We start from the raw sequence: 13,304 nt of genomic DNA on the forward strand, positions 1-13,304 counted from the left end.
CTTGTACATGTATGTGTAGTGTGACCTAAGTGTAATTAGAAGTAGCAAGACGTACCTGATATCTTGCATGTTTATGAGACAGAAAAGAGGGCACCAGCAATCCTACCATCATGTAAAACAATTACAGGCTTTCGTTTTACACTCACTTGGTAGGACGGTAGTACCTCCCTGGGCGGTTGCTGTCTACCAACCTACTACCTAGGAATTTTTGGAGATATGATTAAAAATAAAAAATAAAAAATTAATCTGAAGGCTTTTAAATCATTTACACATCAGAATATTATTTGACACCTTAATTCTTAATAATTTTTTTAATACTCTAACTGATCCCGACCTTAACTAGTCCCAGAAGATTTTCCCCCGGCTCGTGGAAGAGAAGAACTTCACAGTGCAGCTTCAGGCGGTGGTCAACATCAGTAAAGTCTTCGTATGAGTATCGGATGGGATTTGAAATCCTTTCAATGCCCTCTACTTCTGCCACCTCCACCCACCAGAGCCAATAGTAACCTAGAGAAAAACAGAAACAAATAATGTCCATATATTAAGTGAAAATGTTCAAAGAATAATAATAATAACCAATGGTAAGAAAAAGCTGATAAGAGAGAGACTGCAAAATATGCTAAGGAAACTATCAATGAAAAGTGACCATAAAAAAAAAAATAAAACCACTCAACTGGATATTTCAATTACCTGTACAAGTGCTCCTCGACTTCACAACGGTGCAAAAGCAATTACAATGGAGATGAAACTTGAGATAATTACCCAGCATGAAGGTTGCAAGTCCATAACTTGTATTCATTGACTTACCAGTCAGTGTATCAAGAGAGACTGAACCTAGGATGATACTCACCAGTCAGTGTATGCAAGCGACTGAACCTAGGATGATAATCACCAGTCAGTGTATGCAAGCGACTGAACCTAGGATGATAATCACCAGTCAGTGTATGCAAGAGAGACTGAACCTAGGATGATAATCACCAGTAAGTGTATGCAAGAGAGACTGAACCCAGGATGATACTCACCAGTAAGTGTATGCAAGAGAGACTGAACCCAGGATGATACTCACCAGTAAGTGTATGCAAGAGAGACTGAACCCAGGATGATACTCACCAGTAAGTGTATGCAAGAGAGACTGAACCCAGGATGATACTCACCAGTAAGTGTATGCAAGAGAGACTGAACCCAGGATGATACTCACCAGTAAGTGTATGCAAGAGAGACTGAACCCAGGATGATACTCACCAGTAAGTGTATGCAAGAGAGACTGAACCCAGGATGATACTCACCAGTAAGTGTATGCAAGAGAGACTGAACCCAGGATGATACTCACCAGTAAGTGTATGCAAGAGAGACTGAACCCAGGATGATACTCACCAGTAAGTGTATGCAAGAGAGACTGAACCCAGGATGATACTCACCAGTAAGTGTATGCAAGAGAGACTGAACCCAGGATGATACTCACCAGTAAGTGTATGCAAGAGAGACTGAACCCAGGATGATACTCACCAGTAAGTGTATGCAAGAGAGACTGAACCCAGGATGATACTCACCAGTAAGTGTATGCAAGAGAGACTGAACCCAGGATGATACTCACCAGTAAGTGTATGCAAGAGAGACTGAACCCAGGATGATACTCACCAGTAAGTGTATGCAAGAGAGACTGAACCCAGGATGATACTCACCAGTAAGTGTATGGAAGAGAGACTGAACCCAGGATGATACTCACCAGTAAGTGTATGCAAGAGAGACTGAACCCAGGATGATACTCACCAGTAAGTGTATGCAAGAGAGACTGAACCCAGGATGATACTCACCAGTAAGTGTATGCAAGAGAGACTGAACCTAGGATGATAATCACCAGTCAGTGTATGCAAGCGACTGAACCTAGGATGATAATCACCAGTCAGTGTATGCAAGAGAGACTGAACCTAGGATGATAATCACCAGTCAGTGTATGCAAGTGACTGAACCTAGGATGATACTCACCAGTAAGTGAATGCAAGAGAGACTGAACCCAGGATGATACTCACCAGTAAGTGTATGCAAGAGACTGAACCCAGGATGATACTCACCAGTAAGTGTATGCAAGAGACTGAACCCAGGATGATACTCACCAGTAAGTGTATGCAAGAGAGACTGAACCCAGGATGATACTCACCAGTAAGTGTATGCAAGAGAGACTGAACCCAGGATGATACTCACCAGTAAGTGTATGCAAGAGACTGAACCCAGGATGATACTCACCAGTAAGTGTATGCAAGAGAGACTGAACCCAGGATGATATATTACGAGGTCCTGCATCATCGTGGATACTCGTCATTACAGCTTTGTGGTGAAGAGAAAGGGTTGATGTGCCATTTTTTATGGTATCTGTCAAAATGTAAAGGGCATGTGTTATTGTGTCATTTCCATGTTAGATCAATTCTAGCATATTTTTTTTAATATACTGTCAGTCCCAATATTGTGGGGAGAAATAGAGAAGAAAACACATTCGCCATCACTCATTTTCTAGCTGTTTTCACAGAATGTCCTAGATATCACAATTTAAATTACAGGTGCTTCCTGACTTACCATGGTTTGACTTACGATATTTTGACTGTACGATGGTGTAAAAGCAATTACTTTGGAGATGAAACTTGAGATAATTACCCAGAATGAAGGTGGCAAGTCCCTAACTGTACAGTGGACCCCCGCTTAACGATCACCTCCGAATGCGACCAATTATGTAAGTGTATTTATGTAAGTGCGTTTGTTCGTGTATGTTTGGGGGTCTGAAATGGACTAATCTACTTCACAATATTTCTTATGGGAACAAATTCGGTCAGTACTGGCACCTGAACATACTTCTGGAGTGAAAAAATATCGTTAACCGGGGGTCCACTGTATTTATGTATACCTAAATAAACTTGTAGCATTTTGTTGCTCAGCAGGTTTTGATACACCTCATAATTGGGTGAAACACACTCCAATAAATGTTTGGCTTGTAGCCTTTACATTATACTCTAAATTTCTGCAATATATGGGGAAGTAGAGCAGAATTCCTCCTCCTTAAGCCATGCGTGTCGTAAGAGGCGACTAAAATGCTGGGAGCAAGGGGCTTGTAACACCTTCTGTATAAATTACTAAATTTAAAGAGAAACTTTTGCATTTCTTTTTGGGCCACCCTGTTTTAGTGGGATACAGCTGGTTTGTTGTAAGAAGATCTAAGTACAGACTACCATCTTTCTCACACACAAAAAATCTATACAGTGGAACGTCAAATATCGAACTTTCTTCGGTCCAGAAGGCTGTTCGAGTGCCTTTACCGAATGAATTTATTCCCATCAGGAATAATGTAAATTAGATTAGTCCATTTCAGACCCTCAAAAATACACTTATAAAAGCACTTACAAAAATACACTTACATAATTGGTCGTGTTGGGAGCAGTTCGATTTTTGAGGTTCCACTGTATTTTTAACGGCTTCTTCTCGCCCAGTCTACAACCTAACTACCATTACCTCACATATGGCATATGTGATTTTTTCTTTTTAAAGAACTGGCCGTTTTCCCCTGAGGCAGGATGACCCGAAAAAGAAGAAGAAACACTTTGTTCATCACTCACTCCGCTGTACTCAATTAATTGTGGTTGCAGGGATCGAGTCATAGCTTCTGGCCCCACCTCTTCACTGGTCGCCACTAGGTCCACTCTCCCTGCTTCATGTGCAGGGAGAGAGGAGTGCCCACACTATTATTATTATTATTATTATTTTTTTTTTTTTTTATTATCACACCGGCCGATTCCCACCAAGGCAGGGTGGCCCGAAAAAGAAAAACTTTCACCATCATTCACTCCATCACTGTCTTGCCAGAAGGGTGCTTTACACTACAGTTTTTAAACTGCAACATTAACACCCCTCCTTCAGAGTGCAGGCACTGTACTTCCCATCTCCAGGACTCAAGTCCGGCCTGCCGGTTTCCCTGAATCCCTTCATAAATGTTACTTTGCTCACACTCCAACAGCACGTCAAGTATTAAAAACCATTTGTCTCCATTCACTCCTATCAAACACGCTCACGCATGCCTGCTGGAAGTCCAAGCCCCTCGCACACAAAACCTCCTTTACCCCCTCCCTCCAACCCTTCCTAGGCCGACCCCTACCCCGCCTTCCTTCCACTACAGACTGATACACTCTTGAAGTCATTCTGTTTCGCTCCATTCTCTCTACATGTCCGAACCACCTCAACAACCCTTCCTCAGCCCTCTGGACAACAGTTTTGGTAATCCCGCACCTCCTCCTAACTTCCAAACTACGAATTCTCTGCATTATATTCACACCACACATTGCCCTCAGACATGACATCTCCACTGCCTCCAGCCTTCTCCTCGCTGCAACATTCATCACCCACGCTTCACACCCATATAAGAGCGTTGGTAAAACTATACTCTCATACATTCCTCTCTTTGCCTCCAAGGACAAAGTTCTTTGTTTCCACAGACTCCTAAGTGCACCACTCACTCTTTTTCCCTCATCAATTCTATGATTCACCTCATCTTTCATAGACCCATCCGCTGACACGTCCACTCCCAAATATCTGAATACGTTCACCTCCTCCATACTCTCTCCCTCCAATCTGATATTCAATCTTTCATCACCTAATCTTTTTGTTATCCTCATAACCTTACTCTTTCCTGTATTCACCTTTAATTTTCTTCTTTTGCACACCCTACCAAATTCATCCACCAATCTCTGCAACTTCTCTTCAGAATCTCCCAAGAGCACAGTGTCATCAGCAAAGAGCAGCTGTGACAACTCCCACTTTGTGTGTGATTCTTTATCTTTTAACTCCACGCCTCTTGCCAAAACCCTCGCATTTACTTCTCTTACAACCCCATCTATAAATATATTAAACAACCACGGTGACATCACACATCCTTGTCTAAGGCCTACTTTTACTGGGAAAAAATTTCCCTCTTTCCTACATACTCTAACTTGAGCCTCACTAAACCCACAAGGGTCATGAGGATGAAGATAAATTTACCTATACTGGCACTACTTGAGCTGAGATGAGGCGAGTTACCCGGCGATGACGGTGAAGTTCCCTCCAGCGTCACCTGCAGTGATGACTCGGCTGTTTGATACAAATCACCTGACATATCTGTATGAAGATAAAAAAAAAAAATGTAAACATGATTCCATGGCCCTGGAGGCGACTGAGGACAGCAGTCCTGGTTTTTTACCCCTAAACTGTTTCATATAATGTAAGTTATAAATAAGAAAACTGTATATGAATTAGAACTACTGAAAACACACAGGAAAATAATTGAGATAAGGGTATATTAATGGCAATACTGTACTGTTAAACCTCTCATTAGTGAACTTCGACAATTTTGGACAAAAATATCGGCTGGACAAACACTGGAATCATACAGTACAATGTAGTACTATTGTAATATTTTGTATTTCTAGAATTGTACTATTTTGTACCTCAAGAATTGTACAATTCTAGAGGTGGAAAGTACAGAGGGCAGGCACTGCCCTCTGGTAACCAGTTTTCTGGAATCCCTTCATAGATATTACCTTTCTCACATTCCAACAGCATATCAAATCCTCAAAATCGCTAGTCTTCACTCACTCCAATTTAACATGCTCAAACATGCCTGCTGGATGCTTAAGCCCCTGCTTTTTAAAACCACCACCTTACCAACCTGCTTGGAATATCCTCTGCCCCCAAATTTATGCACCCTATATTGATCAACCTTTCATTTTTTTTTAATTTTAATGATACACTGATAATGTTACTGCTGCATTTGAGTGAGATTATTAATTTTGTAGTCAGTGACTTTTAATATGGTAATTTTTTTAACACTCTGGCCGTCTCCCACCAAGGCAGGGCAACCCAAAAGAGAAACCCTTTCACCATCATTCACACTATCACTGTCTTGCCAGAGGAGCACAGATACAATATAGTAATTAATTTCTTTAACCCTCTAACTGTCCAAACGTAGATCTACGTTTTTTTACACTCTTTCTTAGTGAGAAAATCATGGCCGGAGCGCTACATGCGCAAATGTAGATCTACGTTTGGTCAGTTTAAGGGTTAATAGTCAAATAAATATTAAATGATGCATAGAGAAACATAAGTGTTAAGAAAGAGTATTGTGGTGCAAACAAAATACGAATACAGTAAATCCTTGACTCAACACGTTGAGAATCTTCAGTACTGTTTATATCATTATTGTGTATAATATTATACACAATAGGGGTAGGAGAGTTTCAGTGGGGGGAAATAAATGGGATTAAATCTGGAGTATCTGAGAGAGTTAGAGCAAAGGAAGGGGTAGCAGTAATGTTAAATGATCAGTTATGGAAGGAGAAAAGAGAATATGAATGTGTAAATTCAAGAATTATGTGGATTAAAGTAAAGGTTGGATGCGAGAAGTGGGTCATAATAAGCATGTATGCACCTGGAGAAGAGAGGAATGCAGAGGAGAGAGAGAGATTTTGGGAGATGTTAAGTGAATGTATAGGAGCCTTTGAACCAAGTGAGAGAGTAATTGTGGTAGGGGACCTGAATGCTAAAGTAGGAGAAACTTTTAGAGAGGGTGTGGTAGGTAAGTTTGGGGTGCCAGGTGTAAATGATAATGGGAGCCCTTTGATTGAACTTTGTATAGAAAGGGGTTTAGTTATAGGTAATACATATTTTAAGAAAAAGAGGATAAATAAGTATACAAGATATGATGTAGGGCGAAATGACAGTAGTTTGTTGGATTATGTATTGGTAGATAAAAGACTGTTGAGTAGACTTCAGGATGTACATGTTTATAGAGGGGCCACAGATATATCAGATCACTTTCTAGTTGTAGCTACACTGAGAGTAAAAGGTAGATGGGATACAAGGAGAATAGAAGCATCAGGGAAGAGAGAGGTGAAGGTTTATAAACTAAAAGAGGAGGCAGTTAGGGTAAGATATAAACAGCTATTGGAGGATAGATGGGCTAATGAGAGCATAGGCAATGGGGTCGAAGAGGTATGGGGTAGGTTTAAAAATGTAGTGTTAGAGTGTTCAGCAGAAGTTTGTGGTTACAGGAAAGTGGGTGCGGGAGGGAAGAGGAGCGATTGGTGGAATGATGATGTAAAGAGAGTAGTAAGGGAGAAAAAGTTAGCATATGAGAAGTTTTTACAAAGCAGAAGTGATGCAAGGAGGGAAGAGTATATGGAGAAAAAGAGAGAGGTTAAGAGAGTGGTGAAGCAATGTAAAAAGAGCAAATGAGAGAGTGGGTGAGATGTTATCAACAAATTTTGTTGAAAATAAGAAAAAGTTTTGGAGTGAGATTAACAAGTTAAGAAAGCCTAGAGAACAAATGGATTTGTCAGTTAAAAATAGGAGAGGAGAGTTATTAAATGGAGAGTTAGAGGTATTGGGAAGATGGAGGGAATATTTTGAGGAATTGTTAAATGTTGATGAAGATAGGGAAGCTGTGATTTTGTGTATAGGACAAGGAGGAATAACATCTTGTAGGAGTGAGGAAGAGCCAGTTGTGAGTGTGGGGGAAGTTCGTGAGGCAGTAGGTAAAATGAAAGGGGGTAAGGCAGCCGGGATTGATGGGATAAAGATAGAAATGTTAAAAGCAGGTGGGGATATAGTTTTGGAGTGGTTGGTGCAATTATTTAATAAATGTATGGAAGAGGGTAAGGTACCTAGGGATTGGCAGAGAGCATGCATAGTTCCTTTGTATAAAGGCAAAGGGGATAAAAGAGAGTGCAAAAATTATAGGGGGATAAGTCTGCTGAGTATACCTGGTAAAGTGTATGGTAGAATTATTATTGAAAGAATTAAGAGTAAGATGGAGAATAGGAGAGCAGATGAACAAGGAGGCTTTAGGAAAGGTAGGGGGTGTGTGGACCAGGTGTTTACAGTGAAACATATAAGTGAACAGTATTTAGATAAGGTTAAAGAGGTCTTTGTGGCATTTATGGATTTGGAAAAGGCGTATGACAGGGTGGATAGGGGGGCAATGTGGCAGATGTTGCAAGTGTATGGTGTAGGAGGTAGGTTACTGAAAGCAGTGAAGAGTTTTTATGAGGATAGTGAGGCTCAAGTTAGAGTATGTAGGAAAGAGGGAAATTATTTCCCAGTAAAAGTAGGCCTTAGACAAGGATGTGTGATGTCACCGTGGTTGTTTAATATATTTATAGATGGGGTTGTAAGAGAAGTAAATGCGAGGGTCTTGACAAGAGGCGTGGAGTTAAAACATAAAGAATCACACACAAAGTGGGAGTTGTCACAGCTGCTCTTTGCTGATGACACTGTGCTCTTGGGAGATTCTGAAGAGAAGTTGCAGAGATTGGTGGATGAATTTGGTAGGGTGTGCAAAAGAAGAAAATTAAAGGTGAATACAGGAAAGAGTAAGGTTATGAGGATAACAAAAAGATTAGGTGATGAAAGATTGAATATCAGATTGGAGGGAGAGAGTATGGAGGAGGTGAATGTATTCAGATATTTGGGAGTGGACGTGTCAGCGGATGGGTCTATGAAAGATGAGGTGAATCATAGAATTGATGAGGGAAAAAGAGTGAGTGGTGCACTTAGGAGTCTGTGGAGACAAAGAACTTTGTCCTTGGAGGCAAAGAGGGGAATGTATGAGAGTATAGTTTTACCAACGCTCTTATATGGGTGTGAAGCGTGGGTGATGAATGTTGCAGCGAGGAGAAGGCTGAAGGCAGTGGAGATGTCATGTCTGAGGGCAATGTGTGGTGTGAATATAATGCAGAGAATTCGTAGTTTGGAAGTTAGGAGGAGGTGCGGGATTACCAAAACTGTTGTCCAGAGGGCTGAGGAAGGGTTGTTGAGGTGGTTCGGACATGTAGAGAGAATGGAGCGAAACAGAATGACTTCAAGAGTGTATCAGTTTGTAGTGGAAGGAAGGCGGGGTAGGGGTCGGCCTAGGAAAGGTTGGAGGGAGGGGGTAAAGGAGGTTTTGTGTGCGAGGGGCTTGGACTTCCAGCAGGCATGCGTGAGCGTGTTTGATAGGAGTGAATGGAGACAAATGGTTTTTAATACTTGACGTGCTGTTGGAGTGTGAGCAAAGTAACATTTATGAAGGGATTCAGGGAAACCGGCAGGCCGGACTTGAGTCCTGGAGATGGGAAGTACAGTGCCTGCACTCTAAAGGAGGGGTGTTAATGTTGCAGTTTAAAAACTGTAGTGTAAAGCACCCTTCTGGCAAGACAGTGATGGAGTGAATGATGGTGAAAGTTTTTCTTTTTCGGGCCACCCTGCCTTGGTGGGAATCGGCCAGTGTGATAATAAATAAAATAAATAAATATTATACACAATACAGAAAATTCTCGACGTGTTTATAAGTCTAGGATTTACTGTACGACAAAATATTTCTGCCTACCACTGCTGGTCTCCTTAGTGTTACATTTAGAGTCGACTGTGTCTGTGTGCATGTGTTGCTGGATACTGGTCTTGAGAGGAGAGGTGGGAAGCGATCCAGTCTTCTCATAAGTCGTACATACGCTCCCTGTCATGGAACCTGAAGGGATGCACCACCATCAGGTTTAGGGGTTAGTATGCAGCACAACACATATTATGATCAGTGGCGGAGCTACATTTTTGGGGCTCTGAAGCTTGAACTGTTATGGGGGGCCCCTTTGCAAACCCTTCTCATACAGCAGACCCAAAATTTTTAAGCAATGTGGACTGAAGTCACTTCTGGGGCCCCTCTGGGATTACAGGCCCTGACGCTTAAGCTGCATTAATTTCATAGTAGATCCGCCCCTGATTATGATTACAGCAGATCACTGATTGTAGATATATGGTTCAGAGAACCGACAGATTGATAAATTAAGACACATACACCGCTTGGGTATCTTCATTGTGGAACCATTTCACCAAACAATGGCTTCAATCTATTCAAGATTGAGGGACTGATTACTTCAAACTCCTTCTGATCTTCACCATTCTTTGTATTGGACTGATGAAGACAATGTGTAGCAAAGAGTTTCCACAGTAAAGACACCCCAAGTGTTACACATGTCTTATTTATGAGATCACTGATTACCCGTCAATCAGATACTTAGCATCGCACATTATTCAGAGGTCTTGTCTGATGCAGTACATAATGTGAAAGAAAAATATGCAATACAAAGAATCAATAAGGTTGAAAATCTAGTGCCCTCAAGGGGCCAGATAAGCTGTGATCTACTGTATTATCATTGTTATTATTATTATTATAATCATGATGGATGCACTAATCCATAAGGGTCATACAACCATTGATATACCTAGAGGGAGTATACCAGGAGAGTGTTCTGGGGATCAACGCCTCAGTGGTCTGGTCCATGACTAGGCCTGTGACTAATTTTGAGGGCTTTTCTGCCCTACCAGCCCAGCCTTTGGCCAAGCTTTCATGTTTAGTGACTGTTCAAGCAGGAGCTTGCTTTTAGCTGCCTGATGGTTCACAAAGCCATCACAGCCTGGTTGATCTGGCACCCAGTGGAGGCAGTGATTCAGTTTCCTCTAGTAAATTTCTACATTTCTTGCGGCAATATTTCTGATAACTGTTGGTAGTAGGTTGAATAGTCTTGAGTCATGGATGTTAACAGTGCTCTCTTATTGTCTACGGTGCCCCTGATCTAAATCAACGATGACCTGGGTTGTGTAGATCATGTTTATCCATAAAAACATTAAGCTGGCATGTCAGCAATGCTTCAGAGACTTCTATAAAGGGTGATATAACAGTTACTGGTCTGTAATTTTTGTCACAGCTCTGCTGCTTCCACTGTGAGCAGAGTCTATGACTGCAATTCTTGAGGCCTTTGAAATTTCACTTGAACCTAAGTTCTCCTCAAAAAACACTGTATATTTGTGCTAGTACTATTTTGCATTTCTTTACAAATACAGTGGACCCCTGCATAACGATTACCTCCGAATGCGACCAATTATGTAAGTGTATTTATGTAAGTGCGTTTGTACGTGTATGTTTGGGGGTCTGAAATGGACTAATCTACTTCACAAAATTCCTTATGGGAACAAATTCGGTCAGTACTGGCACCTGAACATACTTCTGGAGCGAGAAAATATCGTTAACCGGGGGTCCACTGTACTAAATTCCAGGAATCAGGTCCAGGTGCTGCATACTGTACATGGCCAAGTTGTCTTTCTTTTTCAATGTCTGAAGGATTTGTGCTAATGTTAGGAAGATAATTTGTAGGTGGGCCGTGTTGAAGAAATTATCCGAGTCTACAACTCTTGGTGTCGACTGGATTGCTGAACAATGATTCACATTGTTTTGTTTTTTTTAATTTTTTTTGCTCATTTCTGTATCTGTGTATGAATCTCCGTTGAGAAGAGTATCTATACTGAAAGAGGAGGGTTCCTAACTTACGAACACCAGAGTTACAAAGATATGCACTCACAAACAAGGTGTAGAAGACAATGTTGAGAAACTAATTAATTTATGAATGCCAGTCTACAATTACGAACACGTGACCCATATCCTTCGTATTAACATAGAATAACACATTCTGGACTACAAATGACTTGTTTGCAAGTTGAAACATTGAAAATGCAACTCCTTCGTAAATTAGGCACCCCACAGCAACGTGACTTGTCATCATGTTGCCTTCATCGAGTCTAATACCTGAGGAGCTGCTCTCTTGCATACAGGGGGCTGGGTCCTGCTTCTGTGCGATGATCGGAGAGTTGGCCGGAGTGCGAGCATCAGTGTTGACAGTGGCAACTGACGGTACCCTCCCCTCATCACCTTCCTCTTCTAAAATAATATCTGTTGGTTAATTTTTTATCAACAATATCACTTACCCTGTTCTTTAAGCCAGATAATAAATAAGAGAAAAAGAGAAAGAAATAAAAATAGGCAGGGGGAGAAAGGAAAATAATTAGAACAACTTAGTTTTTTCAGTTCCAAGAGCTGACACAAAAGAGTGAAGCCATGAGTATCCCAACACTGCTAGACATCTTACGAGTCTCTACTATGCACAAAATATAGTTCGTACACCAATATTAAGAAAACAACATATCTGATTACTAGTAAAATCTTCACATTTACATTAACATGAGCAATAAGAATTACAAGCCTCTCGTGGAAACGTGAAGGTATTTTGCCTACACAAAACTGTTACAGAGTTACAAGTCACAACATCAACACATTTATAAACATGTTAAAAAAAGAGTAAAATGGCACAATACTGACTGGAACAATGCATAAATAACCCCCACATAGGAGAATGGAACTTACGACATTAAAAAACGCTAAAGATAAATAAATTTAACCCTTTTGTTACATAACAGAATTTTGGGCAGGTACTGCCAGAAATTTTTTTTTTTTATTTTTTAAGTCAATTTTTAGTTTTAAGATTACATGTACGATACCAAATGTACCCCATGTTGACAGTAAGTGGCTGCAATGGAAAAAAAAAAAAAAAAAAAAAATATTAAAAGCAGCAGACACAGCATGGTTTCTTTACATTCGTGTATTGTACTTGTATATACAATGACGGGGTTAACTAAATTACTCTATTAGATTCATGGGGAAATGCTATACACATTGGGGTTGTACAGCACATGAGGAATGGGAGGTAAAGAGGTTTGATCCAAGGAAGAGCAGCTGTAATGCCTTCACCAGCAACAAGGTACCCTTGTTCCCTTCAACGGAGCTTAGCCCAAGAATTATTGAATGTCAGAATAGAGAGAACAATCATCAACAGTCATGGGGGTACATTCAAACTGTGCAGACGAAGTTTACGAATAACACATTAGATGCTCAATAATAACCCATGTTGAGACAAAAACATAGGAAGTTGATTGACATGTATATTTTGACCCCATTCTGGGGTCCTCGTCAGCAGATCTGCTGAAGAGGACCCCAGAAGGGGGTCGAAATATACAGATCAATCAACCTCCTGTATTTCTGTCACCATGTGGGTTACAACTGAGCACTGACATGTGTTCATTACACTTTCATTAATCAACATTCTACATACTATATACCAAAATTACGTAGCAAAAGGGTTACTATATTCCGAGCAGCGAGCCACATTTGACATAACAGGTCGTGGCAATTACTTGGTATGAAAACCGACAGTTTAACATGTAATGTTGGGAATATGAGCACGTGCAGTAATAGTAATAAGAATTCACAACTGATTATTTTATACTTAAGGACAGTACTATAGCAAAAGACTGACTCAAAATACATAAGTTATTATTTATTTTTTTTTATTAACACACTGGCTGATTCCCACCAAGGCAGGGTGGCCCGAAAAAGAAAGACTTTCAAGATCATTCACTCCATCACT

The 13,304-nt window shown here is 40.7% G+C and overlaps 1 protein-coding gene across 7 annotated transcripts in view; it reads right to left on the reverse strand.

The window, feature by feature from the left end:
- Nucleotides 1-334: 334 nt before the first annotated feature.
- Nucleotides 335-13,304, reverse strand: part of LOC128703929 (serine/threonine-protein kinase 11-interacting protein) — a gene marked incomplete at its 3' end in the record, with an annotated part of 68,222 nt that continues 55,252 nt past the window's right edge. For 4 of the 7 annotated variants that reach the window (XM_070104871.1, XM_070104866.1, XM_070104867.1 and 1 more), the window contains 5 exon segments: nt 335-507; nt 2,245-2,370; nt 5,020-5,136; nt 9,383-9,520; nt 11,630-11,773. In XM_070104871.1, coding sequence (XP_069960972.1) covers nt 335-507; nt 2,245-2,370; nt 5,020-5,136; nt 9,383-9,520; nt 11,630-11,773 — 698 coding nt within the window. 7 annotated transcript variants of the gene reach the window in all.

The sequence above is a fragment of the Cherax quadricarinatus genome, chromosome 95 (genome assembly GCF_038502225.1).
Source record: "Cherax quadricarinatus isolate ZL_2023a chromosome 95, ASM3850222v1, whole genome shotgun sequence".
Classification (NCBI taxonomy): domain Eukaryota; kingdom Metazoa; phylum Arthropoda; class Malacostraca; order Decapoda; family Parastacidae; genus Cherax; species Cherax quadricarinatus.